Source organism: Protomyctophum bolini (assembly GCF_963924005.1).
Source record: "Protomyctophum bolini genome assembly, chromosome: 16".
In the NCBI taxonomy this organism is placed as follows: domain Eukaryota; kingdom Metazoa; phylum Chordata; class Actinopteri; order Myctophiformes; family Myctophidae; genus Protomyctophum; species Protomyctophum bolini.
The window spans coordinates 9230651-9254346 of record NC_137877.1 but is presented as its reverse complement, the minus strand read 5'-3'; the positions used below and the strand labels follow the sequence as shown (position 1 = coordinate 9254346).

General features: G+C 43.6%; 1 protein-coding gene across 2 annotated transcripts in view; it reads left to right on the top strand.

Moving 5' to 3' along the window:
• Positions 1-23696, top strand: part of fgf14 (fibroblast growth factor 14) — a gene marked incomplete at its 5' end in the record, with an annotated part of 129401 nt that overhangs the window by 65697 nt on the left and 40008 nt on the right. The window contains one exon of one of the 2 annotated variants that reach the window (XM_080786397.1): positions 15714-15909. The exons of the other annotated variant lie outside the window; for it this stretch is intronic. Coding sequence (XP_080642523.1) covers positions 15714-15909 — 196 coding nt within the window. Of the gene's footprint in view, positions 1-15713; positions 15910-23696 lie in introns of those variants that run through there. 2 annotated transcript variants of the gene reach the window in all.

Genomic DNA, 23696 nt, shown 5'->3' with positions numbered 1-23696 from the left:
TATATATATATATATATATCATAAATAATACATACAGTATCATCTAAGGTCAGCTGTGCTCTCTCTCTCTCTCCATTCCAGTACCGTCAAAGACCTTGTTCAGGTTAACACTGGGTTTGTGTCTGTGTGCGTGTGCGTGTGCTTGTGCGTGTGCTTGCGCGCTGTGCGCATGTTTCTATGTGTGCGCGGGGTCATCAGACTGTGTGCGGTAAACCTACAGCAATGCACCACCACTGACTGCTATTGGAAACTGTGTGTCCTGAGGCTTTGATCCATACTGTGTACCATAGAGCCCTCTGTGTCTCTATTGCATAACACACGGAAATGAGATGGCGCTCGTTTCTCCTGCCTCTCTCTCTCTCTCTCTCTCTCGCGGTCTGTCTGTGATTATCCCCATTTCTTTGTTCTCCCAATTGGTCTTTGTCTCCGTCTTTGTTTACTTCTTAGCCTCCTAACACAGATGTGCAAGCTCTCTGCGCATGCACGCACACACACACACACAGACACACACCAGCTAGCTCATTTGTGTTCAGATGCTGCCGTCGTTAATAAAACGTGCTGGTCACAGAGGGACAGATCTGGATCGATGGTTGTTTAACAGGCCACAGAAAACCTGGGATCAGATCATGGCTTATCACTGCCGGCTGTTATTTAATATCACTTAGTGCTATCTCGCACTGCGAGAGCCCCCCGTCTTCTCAGCTGGGTCACAACTTTATGGGAGTTGATTGACTGATTTGACCGAGGCGTTGACACCGTGATGGTTGCTGTCATTACGAACACGCGTATATAGGTCCTCCACTCTGGCCTTTTGTACAGTATACTGTAGGTCAGTGGTTCCTAGACTTTTTCGCGTCAACAAGGACCCCCAAATCAACATTTATCAGGCCACGGACCCCCACATTTGAAAACGTATGCCATTGACCCGGATAAGGGAGGATTTTTTACGGCTTCCCGAAACATATTAATTTCATGGACCCCCAGTTCCACACGCATCACCCATTTTTTTTAAATGGCATTTCTATCTCTGGTACCCCAATTTATATTGTAAAACCACTGTTAATTTAACTCTTGAGAGTGTACAAATGGAACCAAATGGACCCATTTCTACACTCTCTGAGTTACAGACCCATAAGGGTCCATTTGGTTCCTAACTATATCTCTAATCGAGCTAGGTACTGTACCCCCTGGAACTCCCTGAAGTACCCCTAGAGGTCCCCGGACCCCACTTTGGGAACCACTAGTATTGGTTGTATTGAAATAGCCTGTTTTGGCCACTTGAGGGCATCTTTGTTGTCACAACCACTGATGCTCACTTTTTTTCTTTTGCCAAAATAGCAGATGTATACCAGCTCACAACAATGCATTGCACAATGCCACGGATTGTGACACACATTTCGGTTAAATGTTTAACTGTCCCATCACCGCACGCACATGCAGTTGCAGAGTGAAAAAGCTAAATATAGTTAAACAATAAGAGACACCATTATCATGCTGGAAATCTGGGATATGATGCTTCAATTCACACTAGACTCACCTCTCAAGGGCCCTTCTCTTGTTCCTCTTGCAAGTTGATCTTTTATACATTTAACAAACGGTGCTTTTGCACTTGTGGTGGACAGGTGTTCTATATCAAGCTAACCACATACTGTAACCTACTGGTCTGATGAAGCCCACGTGCTCAAGTATGGTTGCAGATCCATTCCCCCTCGAAAGTGCCTGGAATCCTGCAGTGGCGTTGTACTGAGCTCTGCGCTGCTCTCTGGTGGCAGGAAAGTGGTACAGCACTACTTTTTATCATCAACAATCACTGCCAACCAGAATTATGCATTCATTTCATTCACATCTGAATTTGATACTGGAGCAGACATTTCTGGTACAGGTGTGCGGAATGTGAATGAATGGGATAAAGAATGCACACGCATGAGCGCGATTGCACACACACACACACACACACACACACACACACACACACACACACACACACACACACACACACGCACACACCGCACACACGTACGCCATCCAATTGCGCCTCTGTTGCATTATAACCTGTATGTGACGGTATAAGAACATTTTTTCCAGCACAAGGAGCCACTCTTTCTGACCATTATCAGTACCTATACAGTACATGCATTGGACATCATTTAGTTTTTGTAGTAATTACAGTATACTGTATACTATACAGTATAGGCTACTGCGTCTTAACACCACAGTCCCCTTGTATTTAATAGAAGCTATACCTGCCTGGCTCCCACTATAAAGTGGTCCCCGCGGTGCCTGTCTTCACTTCTTCTTTTTGACATTTACTACGGCTCTCTATACCCGCGCACAGTGCAAGGGAACCGAGTTAACCCATTCTGTACGGGAACCCGTTTTGGTGTTGGCATTATGATATGCTTTAGCTATTGAAAAATAGCAGATCTACAAGCTCATAGCGCGCCACCGAGTGGCGCGCTACGAGCTTGTAGGTCTGCTATTTTTCTGAAAAATCGAAAGAACGACTGTGACATTTTTAGAATCTGATCTCGGGTCAGAACGGGTTAATTATCAGACCAGTGTGTGTCCAGTGGAATGGAAACCTCGTATGAATCTGATCTCGGGTCAGAATGAGTTAGCTATAAAGAGAGGAGATGCAGCCTGCTGTCTTAACAGAGGAGAGAGAGCGCTCGCACGGCGCCATGCAGCGTTTCGTTTTGTTCCCAAGGACAACTGCCACTGTGCATACAGCTGTGTTAAGCTGTGTTATGCTGTGCATGTGCATGTGCATGTGCATGTGCATGTGCATGTGCATGTGCATGTGCATGTGCATGTGCATGTGCATGTGCATGTGCATGTTCATGTGCATGTGCATGTGCATGTGCATGTGCATGTGCATGTGAAAGTAAACTAAATGTATACTGTAAGAGCTATACTGTGACATTTCTTAAAAACTAGCAGACGGCAAACTCTCTGCAAACTGTAAACATCTATTCACAGCATGTGTGTGTGTGTGTGTGTGTGTATACATGTATGGTAGATTGTACACGGTATACTGTAGATGTCTACATGTGCGTGCGTGTGTGCGTGCGTGCGTTTTCCAGCGTTATAGCTACATACTTTTGTGTTCTTGGTGTGTGTGTGTGATACCATTGTGTGCAGCCAAGTATAAATTAGGCTTTACTTCTGTGAGCCATCGTGTGTGTGTTTGCTCTCCCAGTGAAGTGGACCTTTCTTCTGACATGCTGGGGGTGCACTAGGCAGTATACTTGATATATTCAGTGCTGTGGTAACATTTGATCCGTGTCAGGGTTAATGGGGGGCCTGACTGTCTGAGAGTGTGGGTATAATGGCTGCCCAGTAATGACTGCTAACATGATGGAGAGTATTAACACCCTCATTTCGGACTAATTGCTGCAGTACCTGGTCACTTGTCACCCCCATTAACTGACACAATTACACGCACGCACACACGCACACACACACACACACACACACACACACACACACACACACACACACACACACACACACACAGACACACAGAGACAGAGACAGACAGGTATGCATTGAGATACAAACATACTGCACCAAAATCACCCGCATCCACTAGCTGACATACATGACGTACATAATATGGACATAATATGATGTGGTATCTTGGTTTGGGGTTCTTTCCCATGTCAGTGCTTTCCGCTCGAAAATATTTGAACGTGGTTAAAGTGCAGTCGACACTTACTTTTGTAACTATACACACCGTTAGCCTGTTTGTCTCTGAGGTTTATAGGCTGTCCTCAATCAGCAGGGACAAAAAGGGCAGTACAGATCTATGGAGCGCTTTCATGTGACTCGAGCACACCTTAATGGAGCAAAGAAATAATGGAACACAGACAGAGAGCGCAACCCATGAAAATGCTAATTAACCTTTCGCATATCAGTGAGATATGATGTATTATGTCCGGGATTACGATACTGTCATAGGCCATTAGTCATTTAACCATTGATTTGAACACAGGTGCCCTCGGGGGGGGGGGGGGCAAGGTATATTCCTAAATGAACATGGTCTAAGGCAAGTTATATTCCTACCTGAACATGGTCTGAGGCAAGGTATATTCCTACCTGAACATGGTCTAAAGTTCTCGATGGAAGTACAGGGAGACCAATGCAGATGTCCTATAGTTGAATTGTATTAACATACTATTAACATAGTCTACCTATACAGATTGGTCAAAAATAATGATTATATTTATTATTCACAAATAAAAGCTCTGCATTGCAGCTTTAAGATTCAAGCTGAAAAGAAGACCTGTTTCATGTCCATCGGTGAGCTTCACTGACTTATAGCAACTGTCTGTCCTCTCATGTCATGTGATATTGTGATATCTTGTCTTTATCTTCAAGTCTCAAGTCTCTCTCCAGTGGTGCAGAGTATAACTAAATGCATTTAACTGAATTCATTTTGAGGTATTTCCCATTTTCAATACTTTTTCTTCCAGGACAATATTGTACTTTTACTCAACTACAATTATTTAAAAACTAGATGTATTGTTTAGCCATTGTTGATTATTATTATTACAAAACATACATTACCCACTTCAGCCCTATATACATTTCTGGGCCATTTGAAAATAGCACATCTACAAGCTCACAATCGCACAATCGCACAAACCTTTAGTTTTGGTACTAATGCTGGTACCAATTGTCTACATTGCCGTATATTGATAATTTTACTTGAGTAAGACATGTGAGTACTTTTTCCACCGCTGCTTGTCACAGAGGTTTGGTTTGCTGTGCAAATATTGTAGGAATATATTCCAGCTTGTGTTGATTCCCAGCCTTCATTTAATTCTTACTGGGCCATTAACTGCAGAGCCACGAGCTGTTAGGATTGCAACGAGACCATCATCTATCGCGATATTACAGGTAATCACTCGCCAGCTGGGTTCCATTGCTTCATGTGCCATGTCATACCAATCAATAGAACAACTGCTGCATCGATATGTGGAAGATGCATCTCGTTCAAATGAGGCCTTTTTCTGGGGGATGTGAAATTGGTAAAGTTATTTCCTCTTGTGTGAATACATTTCTTTACACAGTAAAATCCTCTGTGTTCATGTATGCATGTTTAACTCCGAGAGTGTAAATGTGAACAATGGTCCATCCACATTCGACGGTGTTATTATCATTCCTTCCAAGGCCACACATTTCCAAATGTGACAAGAGTTAGCTTGATAAAGCTTAAAGGATAATTCCATGCTAGAAGGCTTTCTTACCTTTATTTGTAGTTTTTACGTCCCCACCAAAGAGGTCCAGGTGTTATTTTGTGCAAAAGCTCCTTATTGGCTATTTCCCCTACCATAAGCCCTAAATGAATTGCATTGAATTGAATGGGAATTGAATAGAGCTATGGGGTGTTGTGCTAATTCGCTTATTTCCATTGCTCAAAATGATTGATTTTGTCTTCATAATGTAAATAATATCCCAAGCGGCTCAGTTTACTACTTATTTCGATGCAAATAAGCGAATTAGCACAACACCCCATAGCCCCATTCAATTCAATGCAATTCATTGAGGGCTTATGGTAGGGGAAATGGCCAATAAGGAGTTTTAGCACAAAAAAACACCTGGACCTCTTTGGTGGGGACGTAACAACTACAAAGAAAGGTAAGAAAGCCGCATGGAATTCTCCTTTAAGTCCTTCCAGGATATTACGTGAGTGCTGGTATTCTTTTCTACAGTCTGTATCTTCCAGAACCGTGCACCCGCCGTGACATTATGGCACGGGAATACTCAACAGAGTGCTTGCTTTTGCTTTCTTCTCCAAGAGTTAGCTTGAACCAGGCTCTTATGCCCCATGCTGCACGGAAGAATCCCTGTCTTGAACCAGGCTCTTATGCCCCATGCTGCACGGAAGAATCCCTGTCCTCATGCTGCCTTTCACATTCAGCTGTCTCGTCAAATCAGTTTAATACTTTGAGCCTAAAAATGCTCACTTCAGACTTCAGCTGAAAAAGGTCCAGTAGTCTAATCCTTGTTAACAAAGATAATTTCAAGCTTTATAGAGACTAGGCACTAAGAAGCTTTGCATAGTGGCGTTAGAGTACTTGAGTTCACTCAAGTAATGTACTTAAAGGACCACTTCACCACTTTTCAACCCATCTTCATAATAGGTCCTCACTAATAATCATGATAAAATGGCAACAAAAAAATATATACCCCGTCTGTGTCTCATAGGAGGGCTGTGGGCAGTTCAGAAACCCGTCCACCAGTGACATCATCGATGGGGAATCCAAGCTAATAGAAACTGCAGGCTTTCTAGTCCTGAAAAGTTGCAATGCGAAAATGGAAGCCATCGTTCTCACGAATCTAAACATTTTAGTAAGAAAATATTGTTTAAAAAAACCATGATGTCACTGGTGGACGGATTTCTGAACTGCCCACAGCCCTCCTATGAGACACAGACTGATCATGCGAACCACTAATAATCATGATTATTAGTGAGGACCTATTATATGAACATAGGTTGAAAAGTGGTGAAGTGGGCCTTTAAGTACAATTTTGAGGTATTTTTACTTTAGCAGAGTATTTACAATTTTCAATACTATTTGTATTTACAATTCTCCGCTCCATCTCTGAGGAACATATTGTACTTTTACTCCATTACACATACTACATTATTTAAAAAAAACTTTAGTTACTTTGTAGATCACCCACTTCAACCCTATACATTCATTTGGCCATTTGAAAATAGAAGATCTACAAGCTCACAATGCATTGTGAGCTTGTAGATCTGTTAAGATTTTTATTTTACACATTTGAAAACTTAAAGTAAAGAGTACTTTCGACTTTTAGTTAAGTACAACATGTGAGTACTTTTTCCCACCACTGATAATAACGAAGTCATTATTGTTAACTAAAGGAACGAAGGTGTCAAATCAGATTGACTGTGATTAAGTGTTCAGTTAAAGAGGACAGCTAAGTATCACTATGGAGAGATATGTTGTGGATACCGGTTAGATTTATCAGTTAAATGCGCTATCTACTGTGCTCATTGAGAGAGAGTGTGTGTGTATGTGTGTATGTGCGTGCGTGCGTGGATGGATGGATTTCCTCCAGACTGTGATACAACCATCTCTAGGGACCTCTCAAGGGCTCTCAGTCCGTTTGAAGCTATTTGACTTGGGCTTGTTCAGCAAAGAATCACTATGATGCGTATAGACTTGTTGTGAACCAGGCTGTGGTATACTGAAACAGAGACACAAGTATGTGTGGGAGCGGGTATAGCGGCGGTAATGTAATGCGATCAGAGGTAAGCAGCCCCCTAAGGGCCCTTATATGCATGCTCTCACATCAGGCATCATCGATGCGAACACAGCTAGAGAGAGGGAGCTGACTTGCCCAGAGGACATCAATGCTACTGTTGAAGGTCAATAGACACCCATTTATGGATCGCTGAAGAAAATAGTCGGATATACCAGGTGGCGGATTTCACACATTACCGTGTGGCATTTCACACAGACGGCTGTGAGAAAGACCTTGCTGTTTCCTTTGAATAATATACTACGCTGTTGCATTTCCTGATCTAATTTTCCCTGAATGGTATTTCGCGGCCAACTAATGGAACTTGGCCTGACCTGACACCAACTTCATTACTGTTTCATTAGTCCTCCTAGGGCTGATGCATACATAACGGTATACTCTTCTCCCTGAGAATAATGTGCCGTACTGTACATGTACTGTACATGCATGCAGATGCCTATGCATATACACACAGGCTCTACTGCTGGCTCAGCAACATGCATGCAGCATGTAGTTGGTGTCAGCCTTCAGCTCCAGAAGCAGGCCTGCCAGAAGTCTATGCACTAATTGATATTCTCCTATGGTGCCCTGGGCTTCTCCAAGGAACCTCGCTTCTGCAGTATACTGCTGACAAGGCACAATTCCATCTCTGCTGCAAGCTTAAAATAGGATCAAAGGATGGAGTAAAGTGTGTGTGTGTGTGTGTGTGTGTGTGTGTGTGTGTGTGTGTGTGTGTGTGTGTGTGTGTGTGCGTGCATGCGTGTGCATGTGTACGTGCGTGTGCGTGAGACGGAGAGAAAGTAGATGAGTGTGACCGGCATGCTCTCTCTGTCTGTAGCCTCCTCATCACCCACATGTTGCAGTGTGATTTGCCACAGTGTTGCTCCCATGCAATCATATGCAGGGACGTCGCTGACGATGTGGTTGCCCTACTTGCATATATTTGTGCTGCAACACCCCCCCCCCCCCCCCCCCCTCCCTCTCGACGACAACATTACGTTATCTAATGCAGATCTGCTACTTTGCCGTTTTGCGAGGATGCACACATGGGCGTGCGTTATTATGCGGTGGAGCCGCGGAGAAATGTGTTATTGTGAGGGTCGGCTTGGCACTTTTTGGTCACATTTTGATGCCCCCCCTCGGCGTGTTGCCCTACTCGCAGCGCGTATGCGTATACGACACTGATCACATATTAGGTCTTACCCGTACACCTCTGCAACTGGTACTGTCAAATCCTGAGAATGTTACAAATTGACAGCATACTAAGGATTGTACTGTGTTGTGTACCTTTGTTTGGATGTTTTAAAAGAATATGTTGCTTTGTTTTCTATAATAGATTGTGTAGTGTTATCCTAAAGCTGGACTGGAACTACAGGGTTCTTAAAATCTTGAAAGTTGTAAGATTCTATAAAACATGCATGAACTGCAAGAGTTTTGAAATAATGGTGCATCACATACTGCAGGAATTTACTATAGAGCATGGAGGAGCAAGCTCGATAGCACCTCAAATGATCACATGCAGAAGCAGTGGCAGTCGCATAGTAGCTGTGGTCCAATGCGCTATACAGGTTGTTTCGTCAGGTTGCTGAGATGGCCCTGAATTGATCGTCTTTGAGACAATTGGGAGGTTTAAGGTTTTGATATTTGAACCGCTCACAGTAGAGGATAATCTTGCCCAATCTAGGCTGGGGTAGGGAACCCCCAACCCTGATTGTCGGGAGGGCAGTTGCCAACCCCATTATCTTGTAATGTGAGCGGGGTTTGTTTGTGATAAAAACTCTTCTGTGGTACTTAACCAATAACTGTTACAGATAGCCAGAGGGCCTCAGTTTGTGCTCTTTTTACCCACTTTAATCAGGTTTTATTTGAATGTGCAAAAGTCAAGTAAATGGCAAAAGCCCTCGGCCACAATTTGCTGATTATTTATCGATCCGTTTGACCTTTCCGTCTGAGGGGGACAGTCACCTCAGAAACCCAATTAGGCACCTTCATTAGCACTATCACCATGGAGACCAGCAATTAAATCAGACCATCAAGGTACTTTTGTGAATGCTCTCAGTTTATGTTGATGTCCAATTTTGTATTGTATCTCCCTTTCTCTTTCCTTTTCTATAGCCCTTCCTCTCACTCCTTCATTTACTCACTCATCATGATAGACAGTTAGGAGCCAAATGGACCCCTTGCCGCTATATAGGAATCAAATGGACTCTTAAGGGTCAATTTGGTTCCATAATTTGTACAGTACACTGTTTGACTGAAATGACCATTGAGGATTTTATAGTGTAGGTAGGGGTCCCAGAGATAAAAATGCATCCAAGATTAACTGGGGAATGTGTTGAATTTGGGGGAGAATAGTTTTGTGTCTGGATATATAGAACGTGCAGTAAGTACCCATTATAGCCTATATATATAGTATATACATTATGCAAATAAACAGTGTAAGCAAATGCAGCAATGGCGGTATTTGCATATTATTATTAGTTACATTAATTTGTATCTGTGGCATAATGTGTACCGAACCTTTGAAATGTAAAAGGTTGAGAATCACCGATATACTGTATATAGACCATGCATGCATTTAACTACGGTATATCAACACTATTTGTTTTTTGTTTCAAGGGAACTTCAGCTTTATTTGCCTCTGGCTCTTATAGCGGTTAGTGAGTGGAGAGAGCAGAGGGAAGCCTCTCTGTTTCATTAGTGTCTCTGTGGGATGATCCCACACCTCCGAGGTGCAACGCTCCATCAACACAGCATGAGACGTGTTATAACGTGGCCATACTGTACGTACTGTACATACATTCTATTCTCAGATGGGCAATGCAATGCACCGAGGCCATGATGTGATGTACTTTTATTAAATGCTCTTATGGCACTGATTGTCTATACCCTTTTTTCATTTCAAGAACAAGAACACCCTTATGTCATGGACCCCGATTCAATGTTTTTTTTTTGTTGATTTATTGGTCACAACTTACTATAGGGAGCTAATTCATACACGCAATTAGCGCTTAATGAATGATTAGCTCATGCATAAAAAAGTGTTTAGCATTAACTAAGCGTTAACTAATGATGAAATCACTGCTACTCAACCAATTAATATAGCATTAGTTAAGGGCCACACATGGTGTGTTTGTTAGGACTGGCTCTCTGGATAGGCCCGGGGGTCCCCCAGGTGTTCATTATTACTTAAGCCTCAATTCATTACTTAAATACTAGTATGTACTTAACATTTAGTTCATAATAAGTTATAGCTTTTGCATGTCAAAGTAAAGTCACACACACTGTGTGTATGTGTGCGTGCGTGCGCCAGCAGAACTTATACACACACACACACACACACACACACACACACGCACGCGCGCACACGGTGGACACACCCCGTGTCTTTTAGGACACCCTGATGTGTGCGTGAGATGGAATGTCACTCGTGGTGACATTTCAGTGAAACCCTGAAGCGTGGAAGGGGGCTTCAGATTAATGAGGAGGAGGGGAAATGAAATAAGCTCTACAGCTAAATCATTACTCCTTCAATTAATTCATACCTTTTCTCTGACTTTGATGGTGTAATATATAAGTGGATTTCAGCATTTCTATAGCTTTTTCTTTTCCCCCTTGAGCTCCAGTTTGAGAATGTGCTGAGTCCAATTGACTGTCTCTGTGGGATAAGTGATGAAGGAGTGCATGGCGCCCGGAGCAGTGTAACTTAAGTAAAAGGAATAAGCAAAGGCCTTGTTTGTGTCCTCGGTGACATTTGTTCGCCAGCAGCAGGACATTGAGAGAATGCTAATATAATTTTGCAGGAGAGATTGGATTACAATGTAATGAGGCAGTGGCTTCATCAAGTGTGATTTATTTGTTTGTTTGTTTTTTATGCTGTGTCCTGCATAAAAAGAAACGCAAGACAATATAAGCTCACAACTTGTCGCACCGCAAACGTGTATTTTTGGGGTCGAGATACTAGCATGCAACAAAGCATATATAATATACATAAATGTTCATATTTTGCTTTGTTTACTCTCCCATTGCATCCACTGTTTTTATTTTATTTTATTAGAACAGATACGTATGTAATGCTATATCCATTGCAGTCTTTCTGTTGGACAAATTATGATTTTATTCGCTGGTGGCATCATAAACATATAACTTCTAGCACTCCCATCAGTCATCTTAAAATATGATTGCTCATCCCATTCCAATTTCCTCCTGTTATACGCTCTGCACAATTTATACATACCTGTACAGTACCTGAACACATTAATCTGCTTTTTGACCCTGTGTTTAAGAATGTTTATAAGCTTTGAGAGTGTTCTTAGACAAATCCATTTGAACAGTTCGGGGCGGACTGTCAGTTCACACTAACCATGTTAGCTCCCTGGTATGGACGCTATATAAATAGGATGTTTCGAAGGCATTGGTCTTCTGGTCTGAGGAAAAGGTCTTGGCTCAGGATGCTTAGGAGTGGGTCTGCCAGGGACTCTCACACCTTTTCTTGTAGGAGGAAAAGGCATGTGGGTATGTGCTGCCTTCATTATTCTTGTGAATGTAAAAAATGATGTTTTAGAACATACTTCATTTAACTTTCGACACTGTATGCATTGTGTTGAATTGATGGGGGAAGTAATCTCTTCACATGGACTCCATAGTGCATGCTCTGTGTGTGTGTGTGTGTAGGCTTACATGTGTATGTTCTGCAGCAGATAAGAACATGTCAGTGTTGGACGTTTATCTGACTGCACATGCGGTGTCCTCCCCCATCTCCCCTCTCCTCTCCTGTATGTTCTCAGTCTGTGTGAAGGATGTAAGTGTAACTGCATGAAGCACTGTGCGGTGGCAGTGTCTTTAACAGGGCTGTGTTCCTCGTTGTGGTGTCGTGTTTAATTCAAAAGAGTCATTTTTCCATGCTCTTGGGGACTCAATTAGATGAAGTATAGCCTCTATATTGCAGTGTTACCATATTAACTATAAATGTCCTTAAACAGTATATATTGTATAGTCTAAAGAACAACCAGTTCAATAAAATGCTTCTGTATAAAATGTACTCTCCCCCCCCCCCCACTATAGGCCTACACCTATTGGTATGACATTTGAGAGTATGCTATAGGCAAATAGACTATTATAGGCTAAGGCTACTATTATGTGCTGTTGAATTATATTATTTTAAAGTGCTCTATATTATTCATGTCTGCTATTGAGCAGCGATTGAATGCTCAAACAAAAACAAATACTCATCTGAAGCTCATCTGAATTATTGATATGCTCTCCCGGGTCTCCCTATACATCATGACAAGCACCATATATAGCTTACACGCAAGTCAGATGGTTATGGTTCGGCGGTGTGTCGCTCGATGAACCGCTTGCCCGCGACACCGCCGTACAGTATAAACGTAAAGTATGCCGTGTGTCTGCAACTGTGCTGCACTGTCTGTCTGTGTGCCGACGTGCCGTTGCGGGCGAGGGACCATTGTTGAGCTGACAGTGTCCGCTGCTGGTGGGAACGCTTACTGCAGTGCCTCCTCCTCCGCCTCCTCCTCCAGGCTCATGGCTGGTCTGTCCCCGGTATATCCACGGAGCGCTGCATGAGTCCTGAGTTGTGAGGAGGGTTTTTTTTTTTTTTTTACTGCATTTATGCCCAATTATACGCCCTGGCTGTTGGCTCGGGAAGATCAGCTCTCGCCGGAAAGCGACACCGTCATACGATGATGTAAATCAATGGAGTTTATTGTCTATGAATTCGGAACCCCTTTCAGTCAGTGGATATGTGGGGGAAACTGCCTTTACATATAGCATTTATAAATTCAAATAGCCTCTAGGCCTATAGGCTAATTTAACGAGCATCTATAAAATGCGCCCATGCATATAGGCTACAGTATATCCTCTTGAATGAGATAATTAGACCCTGATCAGGTCTATACCTCAGCTTTATACTGCTTGCGTTGTCTGCTTCTCACATTGAGGTCATTATAGCTCCTACGTATATAACGCTATGGACCAGAGCTATATCCTACCCTATAGCGCTGTAAAAGGCATGCATCAACAAGTGTACTCTCTCTCTCTCTCTCTCTCTCTCTCTCTCTCTCTCCCCCCCCCCCCCCCCCCCCCCCCCCCGCTGCACACACCAGAGCGATGCAAGCAATGACCGAGTCCCAACTCCCAAATGAGCTGCAGCAGATGTTTAATTACAGCGACAAACAGCAGATGGCTCTCTTGAGTTTAAATTTCTCGCTTATGTGATCGAGTCTCTGATGATATGCATCCAAAACATGAAAGCATACCCGTTCGTTTTAACAGACACGACGACATAAGCTTGGTTCCCGTGAACTTTTGAACGCAATTATTCTCTCTTCAATGTGCGTCGCCTATACTTGTGCCAACGTGGTTGCTTGATAGGCCGGCCTCGAAATGAGAGGCGCTGTCTATGGTCCTGAAACTTAACGGTTACACATTGAGCAAGCCCCTTGCGTTATACAGCAGCCCTGCATCTCTTATTTAAATGTGCAATAATTGACTATAATAATCAAATTGTAGGAGTGAGACATTTCTGCTTCGTGGCTTGCAGGGGCATAACATTATCATATCCACTGAGATTGTTTCTGCAATAAGCTATATGTGCAGCCTATTTGTAGCGCCCATCAAATTGGAAGTGCATGCAGATTGATAATATTGTGGCCATTATGAAGACAAATTCAGTATACTTGATCGGTGCTGTCATTTTCTTTCCCATTTACACTGCATTGCATTAATTTAACTGCCACTGACATCGTATGCATCAGGTGCCTCTTATTCCATAGCGTGTCTGTTGAGACCGTTTTATGGCGAAGGCGTTTTGCAATGGCTCAACTGGAGGCGCCTTCAAAGATCGAATCTTTATTCTCTCTCTCCCCATATAGCTTCATAGCAACATGATCCAAACCGCGGCGGCTGACCATTCATTCTCTTGAAGCGATCAGAGCTGGACACACTCGTGGTCGAGTCGGCATGCATCGCGAAGGTGGGAGGGAATTTAAGGGAAAGGCACACTTTTCACTCAGGCGTATAGGCAAAGGAGGGGCGAGTCGTTAGGACTTGTTGATGGAGAGGATGTGTTGATCTCGGAATATAGACAGAAAGCGAGAGGAACAGTGTCCGGTTTTCCTTCAAGCGTGGGAACTGCGCGTTATATAGCCTGCACCGCTGTGTCGTTTTTCATTCCCATTACGCGCTGATTGCTACTGTCTTCTTTATCTCCCATGCGCCGCAGCGGATGCTCTATATCTGAAAAATAATAATTTAAGTCGAATTGTGTCCGCACCTTAATCGCTGGGCGTTTTAAGTTTATGTATTTGTATGCAGCTGTCACACTAGTGCAGACGTCATCTCCACATGCAGGACTCAGAATCCGAGTCTCGGATACGCGTTAGTTCTACATTTTCTCCAGTCTTTTCTCCACTGTCTGGTGCACAATTGTGCCCTGTGTTGTTTGTGGTTCTGTTTGTATATAGCGATTTACCCGAATGGATTATAAAGAAGAGAACATGCTTTGAAAACGGACCCGACAAATCTTTTTGGATATAGGTATGGCTATTCCGCGACATTACAATGTATAGAAAGATAACTTTGCGTTAATGCATAACTTATACCCTCCAGTTAATACTTGGATTATATCAAAACGTAGCCTATTTATGACTATAAAATGACTGCCCACCACTAGGGTCCCCAATGCAGATTGGGCTTATTAGCCCATACAAACTTGGGAGTTCGTATAGACGCAGGGGCAGCCTGAGCTTCGCCCCGGCTACCGTGCCCGTGTTCGGATGGTGAACGACGTCGTCAGAGGCGCTTGCATTCGTTTGATTGCGGGCGGCGCGCACGGTGCATGCACTGCGTGCCCACCGCGCCGCTACCTAAAACACCGACATCTGACAACGAGCCAACCGGCCACCAGAAGGAAAAGAAACGCGGAGGTAAACGGAGGGAAGAAGAGCGAGGAGGAGGAGGCGGGGAGGAGGATGCAGCCGGTGTTGGGCATTTAGGGAGCAATGGAACAGAAAATGTCACAGGCAAAAATCAATATGCAGGTATGAATAATCATCTGCAATCTCGGCCGGGGTGAGTTTTTACACGGCTCCCTTTTCAACACTGGCTGTGGCTATTTATGCAAATGTGAGATTAAACATTTAGCCCAGCAGTGGTCGGCAATATCATTTTTCTACAATGCCCAATACTTATTATTCGAGTGACGATGACAGTGACAATGTGACAATTAGCATGAACAGCAGTGTTTGGACAATTAAGAAAACCAATTAGAATATCTGATTCCACATCACGGAACGGACCTCCATATAGCCGCCACCATGGGACTGTGACCCGGGCTGCGAAGCTCCGAGTGGCGGTTGTTTTTATGTAGTCTGCTCAAGTGTGCAGACTGGACTTGAGCAGTTGTGAGATTTTGAGCCATGGCTGCTGCTATCGCAAGTGGCTTGATCAGACAGAAGAGACAGGCACGGGAACAGCACGTAGACCGGCCTCAACAGAACCGGCGGAGGAAGAAGAGTCCGAGCAAGAACAAAGGTCTCTGCAATGGGAACCTCGTCGACATCTTCTCTAAAGTGCGCATCTTTGGCCTCAAAAAGCGGCGACTACGGAGACAAGGTGTGGAAAACTTTGGTGTGAACGGTGTCTGTTGTGTTTGGTTTGAGTGTTGTGCCTTTGATGTAACCTGTGGGCTTAGTAGTTTACGCACGGCCAGACTGTAAGGTTACGCATATGCATGCAGGTTCAAACAGGCAGAGAGCACGGGGAAACCAATCATCCTGTGATATATGCAATCTCCCAGGTAGCTAGACAGCTTCCAGACGAGTTTATGCCTGGTGGTTTAGACAGGTTTACCGAGCTGTCACCTTATACGTGTGTCTGGAAAGGGCCTGGTCGTTATGAAGCATACGAATTGCTGAACTGCTTAGTGCACAAGCACACATCACCAGCACCAGAAATGAAATCCATTTATAAAGGTCAATATCTCCCTCGGAATGAGGGTTGCATATATTTCAAAGTAATCTTTTCTCTTGCGGGCCAAAGGCCCTTTAAATTCCTGTCACAGAAATTGTTCCAATTATGAAAATGTCATGAACACTTTGACTTGTAATGTGGCAACCTCGCTGGGAATGATGCATTGTGTGCAACAGTGCTTTATTGTGAAAACAGGTTTTCTCAATATTTATATGAATTAATTTGCTTAGGGAAAATACTCTATAATGAGAGTGTTGCAATACCTCTTACATGTGAGCTTGTAAGATGTTTAAAATTCCATGCAATCATCAGGTGTTAAACCTGTTGCAGTAGGATATCTACCATTATTGTCCTGCAATTATTCTTATAGCACACCACAATGTCATGAGGATTTCAGTAAATACAACTGCTGATCTATATTGTCTGGAAGCATTTGGACCAGTGCTTTGCACCATAGAAGTACAACTAATCATCATTTTGGATGGCAAATGCCCACCAAAGGTCTTTTCAATTCACATAGAGTTGGATATAAGAATGGGAATGGAAATGTTCAACCCACGGTAACTATACACACAAAAATGGCCCAGACATTATACATCTCACACATCGCACACCAGGACTAATAGTTCAAGGTGCCTCAGAATACCATGTCACAATTTGCTGTCCCTCTGGATTCAGCCTCACAACATGCTTTATTATATGGAGTTGGGTTTGTGTCTATACTCTGCACAGATGTGCGTGTGTGTCTGTATGAGGGGGTGTACTTTATGTACGGTATATACGTATCTTCAGTCTGCCTGTGACTTTGTCGCTGTATGCATGCCTACTGTACGTAAGTCTGTCTGCCTGTCTCTTCCCCGTAACAATTGATTGTGGTGGTGGTGCGTCAGTCTGTCTGTGTAGAGTCCTCGATCCACATTGTCCGGATCAGAGACGCGTGCAGGACGGAAGCTGCTGCACATTTAGTGAAGGAATGAATGCCGGCATGGCCATGCTATAATAGATGAGCCAGACAGAGACTGATAAAACTGTAATATAGGCTTTGCAAACCCCCTATACTCTTTGCTATAATATGCTATGTCTCAGTGTATAGCTGTCATGGATGTCTCTGCAGGCGAGGTGGTATCTATCGGGGCACGGTGACCCGATGAGATGAATAACCATTTGAAACGCCTCGACGACAACAACACACCTGCAGCAGCCATTTTATTAGAGCGGCCCTGAGCCCATGAAGCATAATGATGAGATTCCACAGGGGGGTTCTGTCGGTCTGTCTGTCTGATGAGAAAGTCGCAGATTACTGTAGGGAAAGGCTGTTCTGAGAGATGGGTGATTTGTCCTGCTTATGTGAATAGGAGCTCTAATCAGAATACATGGCAGCCTCTTTGTTGTGTCCCCGGTCTTAATTTGCGTTGTTTGTGATTAGAGAGAGAGAGGAAGAATACCTCATTATTTTTTTTCTCAAGTCATATTAAGACTGTAAAGTGTAAACTCTGCACTATGCAGGGTCTCCGTACAATTGCACTTTTCAATCTCTTCAGTCTCGTTTTCTCATGTCTCTCCTCTTTCTGGCTATATGTACAGACACACACACACACACACACACACACACACACTCACTCACTCACTCACTCACTCACTCACTCACTCACTCACTCACTCACTCACTCACTCACTCACTCACCCAATCTCTCTCTCTATCTCTCTTACTCTCTCTTTTGCTCTCACTCTCTCACACACACACACACACACACACACACACACACACACACACACTCACTCACTCACTCACTCACTCACTCACTCACTCACTCACTCACCCAATCTCTCTCTCTATCTCTCTTACTCTCTCTTTTGCTCTCACTCTCTCACACACACACACACACACACACACACACACACACACACACACACCCTTCCTTATGCTGGCATTTCGCCAAATGGCTTTCGAGTGATTTCACCGTCACAGACATACAGCAAAGCAACAGTTTATCAGGGATATACAGTATAGCGGTGTCTGTGATAACACGTGCAGCGGACAGAGCAATTGTTGTTTCCATTTCATTTAGTTTCCCAATTTAACATACATTGGCCTTCCAGTGGAAGCCATGGGACAGACACTCTACAGTACAACAGGTTCCTTAACCTCCAGGATACAGTATGTAATTGCATTAATACGGTGTATCCAATACAGCATTGATGATGGGCTGAGTGTACTGTACACACTATTTGTATTGTGGCATGATTGTTTCCGTTGCATTGAATGAATGTATCATTGACACAACATAATGATCCCAATATCCCAGATCCATGTAACCTGCCTATCAATACTTTGATTTGCCATTTCTCTTCACAACATTGCTGTTACGGGAGCTCTGTTAAAAGAGTCAAAATGTGAAGAAAATATAAATATAAAATGTCTCAATCGTTTAGTTTTGGGCTGTACAACCCATCACTCAAGGCGATGACACCTAGATCAGGTTCACCCCGTCGGTTATTCGCTGAGTATAGGTGCATTTCTCTGAAAAGAAAAGCCTACAGAAATGCTAAGTTGAAATGGTTATATATGCTGAATTTCCCACAGGTCATATGCAATCTCAGATCAATACAGTACATACATATATACAGTAATGAGAGTATATTAGACCTATACTATACCAGTAAGACACCCTGAGAGCTGAATGAATGAATGCCTATATATGGACCTTTTTTTCTTTCTTTTTTGTCTTCTTTTTGAGGGGTATATATACAGGTTTAATGTTTGTCTTTAGTTCAATGTTTGTTTTGTATTGTATTTGTTTTGTCATAATTTGCCTCATTACGTCATTTTGTCTCTATTGTTAATGCCGTTTAATTTTTGTGTTTTATACATCACCATTACATCACCTAATCAACATGAGTTGACTTTAATATATTAGCGCCCCTCACTTCACACGGGTGTGATTTCTTTATTTAATTGACGTTTTCGGGCCGGGTAGGGCGTAACATGTGTGCTAATTAGTATAAGGCCTGCAAGGATGGGCCTCAGGCCGGCCCAGTTTAGGGCCCAGGTTGGGCTGGGCCTACATTTTCGGGCCTGTTGAGAACTCTAGTTTTAGGCCCGTCTAGAATTTGAATGGACAGAGATGTGTCACGAGGCGTGATGGATGGACTGACAGGTTTTGCACGTTTTCATTGTAATCGGCGGCGAGCCACGGTCGGAATGACATCATTGAGTGCATGTATCCACATGGCAAATTCCAAATCAAATGCACCTGTTTTGAATGTGTAGATGTGTAGATGTGATAGGTTCATTGTTGATTTGTTGTGACAGCTGTGGCTCACCTGTAATCTAGTCTCTCATTAGTAGGAATATTATAGATTATATTAATAGATTGTTAGATTGTATTACATACTAGATCAGCTCCGATTTAGATTAGGTCCCCCGTCTCGCTTGTCGTCGACAGAGGGGGATCCATGTTGTTCAGGTGGACTTGTTCTGCTCCTCCCTTATGCCAGGAGTTTATTTATATTTCATGGCCGTGGTGATGGGAACACAGCAGTCAAACAACATGGCTCCATCTGTGGGCATCGGAGCCGCCGAGGGGTTACTATTGAGACATGACGTGACATGAGTTGTTGTAAAAATGTATAGGTGAAATGGAAAAGGAGGGAGCCGCAGTGGAACATTGCTCGCTTACCCTCATCCACTTTTCCATGACAACAGAGGAGGGAGGCAGAGGAGACTCGCGGGGGGGGTTCCTTTTGCGGGAAGGAAAAGCCCTTCTCTTATTCCAGAAACATCCAAAGTGGGTCAGACGGGGCATCTCCAGCAGCAGCCTGCAGCTGCTGCCTGTGCTTTTGTTTCATGTCCCTGCGTGTGTGTTTGTGTTTGTGTGTGCGCGTGCGTGTGTGTGCGTGCGCGTGTGCGTGTGCGCGTATGTGTGTGCGCGTGCGTATGCACGATTGTGTGAATGCGGGCGTGCATGTGTAAGTGTGCTTCTCTTCTGCGTGTACTGTATGGATGTTTATATAATTGTGGTTGGCAGATCAGTTTTAGAGCAGAATGTTTTACAGGTCTAGTAGCTACAGTAAGAGAGAGAGAGAGAGAGAGAGACTTGCACAATAAAACAAAATTCACACCCTTGTGAAGTGAGGGGCGCTCTTTATCATCGTACATCCTCCATTCATTGTGTCGGACAAAAATAGCCAATTTGCTAGTCCACATATGACGCAAATTCTCAATTAATTGTCAATGTGACGAAAGTCTACACTATAGCTGAATATATAGGAGGGGCTATAGCACCCCTCAAAAAAAAAAAAAAAAAAACACCATCATGATCACGACCTCGCTGAGACAGACATTTAGATGCATAATGAATTGGATTGCATTTCTATGGCGCTCCAAGTGCTCAAAGCGCTTTCATATCATTCATTCATATACATATCGAGAACTTAATTTATTCCCCCATTGCAGAGCAATCACAATGTGAGGTTTGGTGCCACTGATAGTTATGTTGAAAGAAAACCGTCAGCCTGCTGCATGGTGCCAATCCAACATGCTGTTCCCCTATATGTGTGACAATAGGGTTGGGGAATATATAATATAATCACTATTGTGATATGAGAATAGAATAGATCTGGGATTTTTGGAAAGTCGTAATTGATGTCATGATATATGGCATAACAATGTTTGTCTTCTCTTGGTTTTAATCACTTATGCAATCATGCACTTATGCATTTCTATGCTTTCAATTTTTTTTTCAAAAACGTTCAACAATAGCAGACCTACACGTTCATTTTAGATTTTCTTCACAATGCAATATTAAAAATGTAAGTAAACAAGGGATACGTTTTAGACCTCTGCGACCTTGCTAACGGGGAGATTCTCCACGGAGAGATGAGTTTGATTAACCAGCTGAGGATTTTCAGAGTTCACAAACCACATCTAACTCCCCCCCCCCCCCCTCTCTCTCTCTGCAAGCCTATGCCGCTACTGAAAATGCTGTGTCATTCTGAAATGCAGTGCCATATGTCTTTTAGATTTTCCATGGCATGACATTTCCAATCTCGTATAACTTTCATATAATATCACTTACTGTAATGACTTGAACCGTAGCACCCCTATTCTGGTGGTGAACGTTCAGCAAAAAAAAAATAGCATATCTACAAGCTCACAACACATCACAATGCGACGCGATGTGAGCTTGTAGATCGGCTATATTCAGCAAAGCTATTTAGTGTAGAGTGAAAACGGGAGAGGGGCAAGGAGCCCTGCAGGACTCCGGACAGCTATATGGTGCAACCACTCCTATAGACAGCTTTGTCCCTGTGTCCCTGTGTCCCTGGGTCTGTCCCTGTGTCCCTGTGTCCCTGGGTCTGTCCCTGTGTCCCTGGGTCTGTCCCTGTGTCCCTGGGTCTGTCGCTGTGTCCCTGGGTCTGTCCCTGTGTCCCTGGCTGTGTCCGAGCACGAAAATAGCGTTATAGCGTTTGTTCACCACCAAGTGTCACTGTTGCACAGCCTAACGCACAGACACAGACAGACAGGAGGGTTAGTACAGCACAGCACAGCACAGCACAGCACCACTCACTTCAGACGGGTCTGATTTTGAGCTAACATACAGTATTGTATGTGAGATCTGAAGGGGATTGCGATGTCATTGTGAAAAGTAACCTTCCACACCACGAACACACCCACGTACTTGACCTTCAGTGTTGCTTGTGCCCAGAGATATGAGAGAATTCCACATCCCAGTAGACTAGACATTTCACTTTAATTGAGCTGCAGTGCTGCACACGCTAGCATTCATCCATTTTGACCCGAGATCAGATTCTAAAAATGTCTTCTACATCCTGACAGTTTTCTGAAAAAGCCATGTTTCCATGTCAGTCGTTCTTCGATTTTTCAAAAAATAGCAGACCTACAAGCTCGTAGCTTGTAGATCTGCTATTTTTCAATAGCTAAAGCATAATAACAATGCTAACACCAAAAGGGGTTCCCACCCAAAATGGGTTAATGCAAACTATACATATGGACACATTCACTATATAGAACCATTAGTTTGTGTCATGCGTTCGTTAAAGTATCTCTCACATGCTCTACTTTCTTTTTCTTTTGTCATATGATCCTTTTTTTATGCTCACATGTTTAATTAGAGCAAAAGTTTCGACCCGAGTAATTTTCATTACAGCCTCAGCTGGGAAATGTACAAACAGTTCTCGCAAACGAGAAGGGGAATCCGCATCTGTGCGAGATATTCTGGCTGGCTTCCCCCAGGGGTTGTGGCCAGGATCACATGATTTATAGCCTGCATGGAGCCTGAAGCCAAGTTCACCTGCATGCAAAGATGTGCACGCACACACGCACGCACGCACTTGCACGCAAAGATATTCAATACAGCTATAACACCGGGCTCTGGTTCTTTTTTAATTATTACAGATGGGCCTCTACTGAACTGTCTTGGAAATCAATCTCACTCCCGCAGATTGTTTTAAATGCTACTGATCAAAGTCATTAATCGATCGAAAGAGGGCCATTTTATAGTGTGTCCTCCCAAGTGTGTTTGCTCTAGGGGATTGCGTATAGCGTATACACATAAAATAATCTGTGTATGTGTGTGTCTGTCTGTCTGTCTGTCTGTCTGTCTGTCTGTCTGTCTGTCTGTCTGTCTGTCTGTCTGTCTGTCTGTCTGTCTGTCTGTCTGTCCCTGTGTCCGTCCCTGTGTCTGTCCCTGGGTCTGTCCCTGTCCCTGTGTCCCTGGCTGTCCCTGTCCCTGGGTCTGTCCCTGGGTCTGTCCCTGTTTCCCTGTGTCCCTGGCTGTGTCCCTAGCTGTGTCTGTCCCTGTGTCCCTGGGTCTGTCCCTGTGTCCCTGTGTGTGTGTGTGTGTGTGTGTGTGTGTGTGTGTGTGTGTGTGTGTGTGTGTATGCACGATTGCACGTGCGTGTCCGTGTTTGTGTGTGAACTCAGCTGTGAATGCAATTATGTGTGGTTGTATTTCCATGAATGAACACATTATCTCTATTATGGTTTGTGTGAATGGGTTGTTACATAATGTGACAGTGGTACGTGCACAGCTAAAATGCACACACACATGATGCTAGATTATAAGCAACATTTACATTTTGCCATGGGGAGTATGACATAAGACGGTAAGAGCAGAATTGCTGTCAATTGCTGTTCTCAATTCAGTGTGAGAGAGAGAGAGAGAGAGAGAGAGAGAGAGAGAGAGAGTTAGAAGATTAATGCGTTCTGCCATTTGCATCCCTGCATTGACCCTTGCAGATTCTCAATGCCCTGAAGAACTGCCTCTTTGATGTGTCAGTCTCACCGTGCTATTGCTTCACCGGTCTTCACAGAAAACGCACGCGCACACACACACACACACACACACACACACACACACACACACACACTGCTGCGACGCGAGTCACACTTGCAAATGAACCAAGTT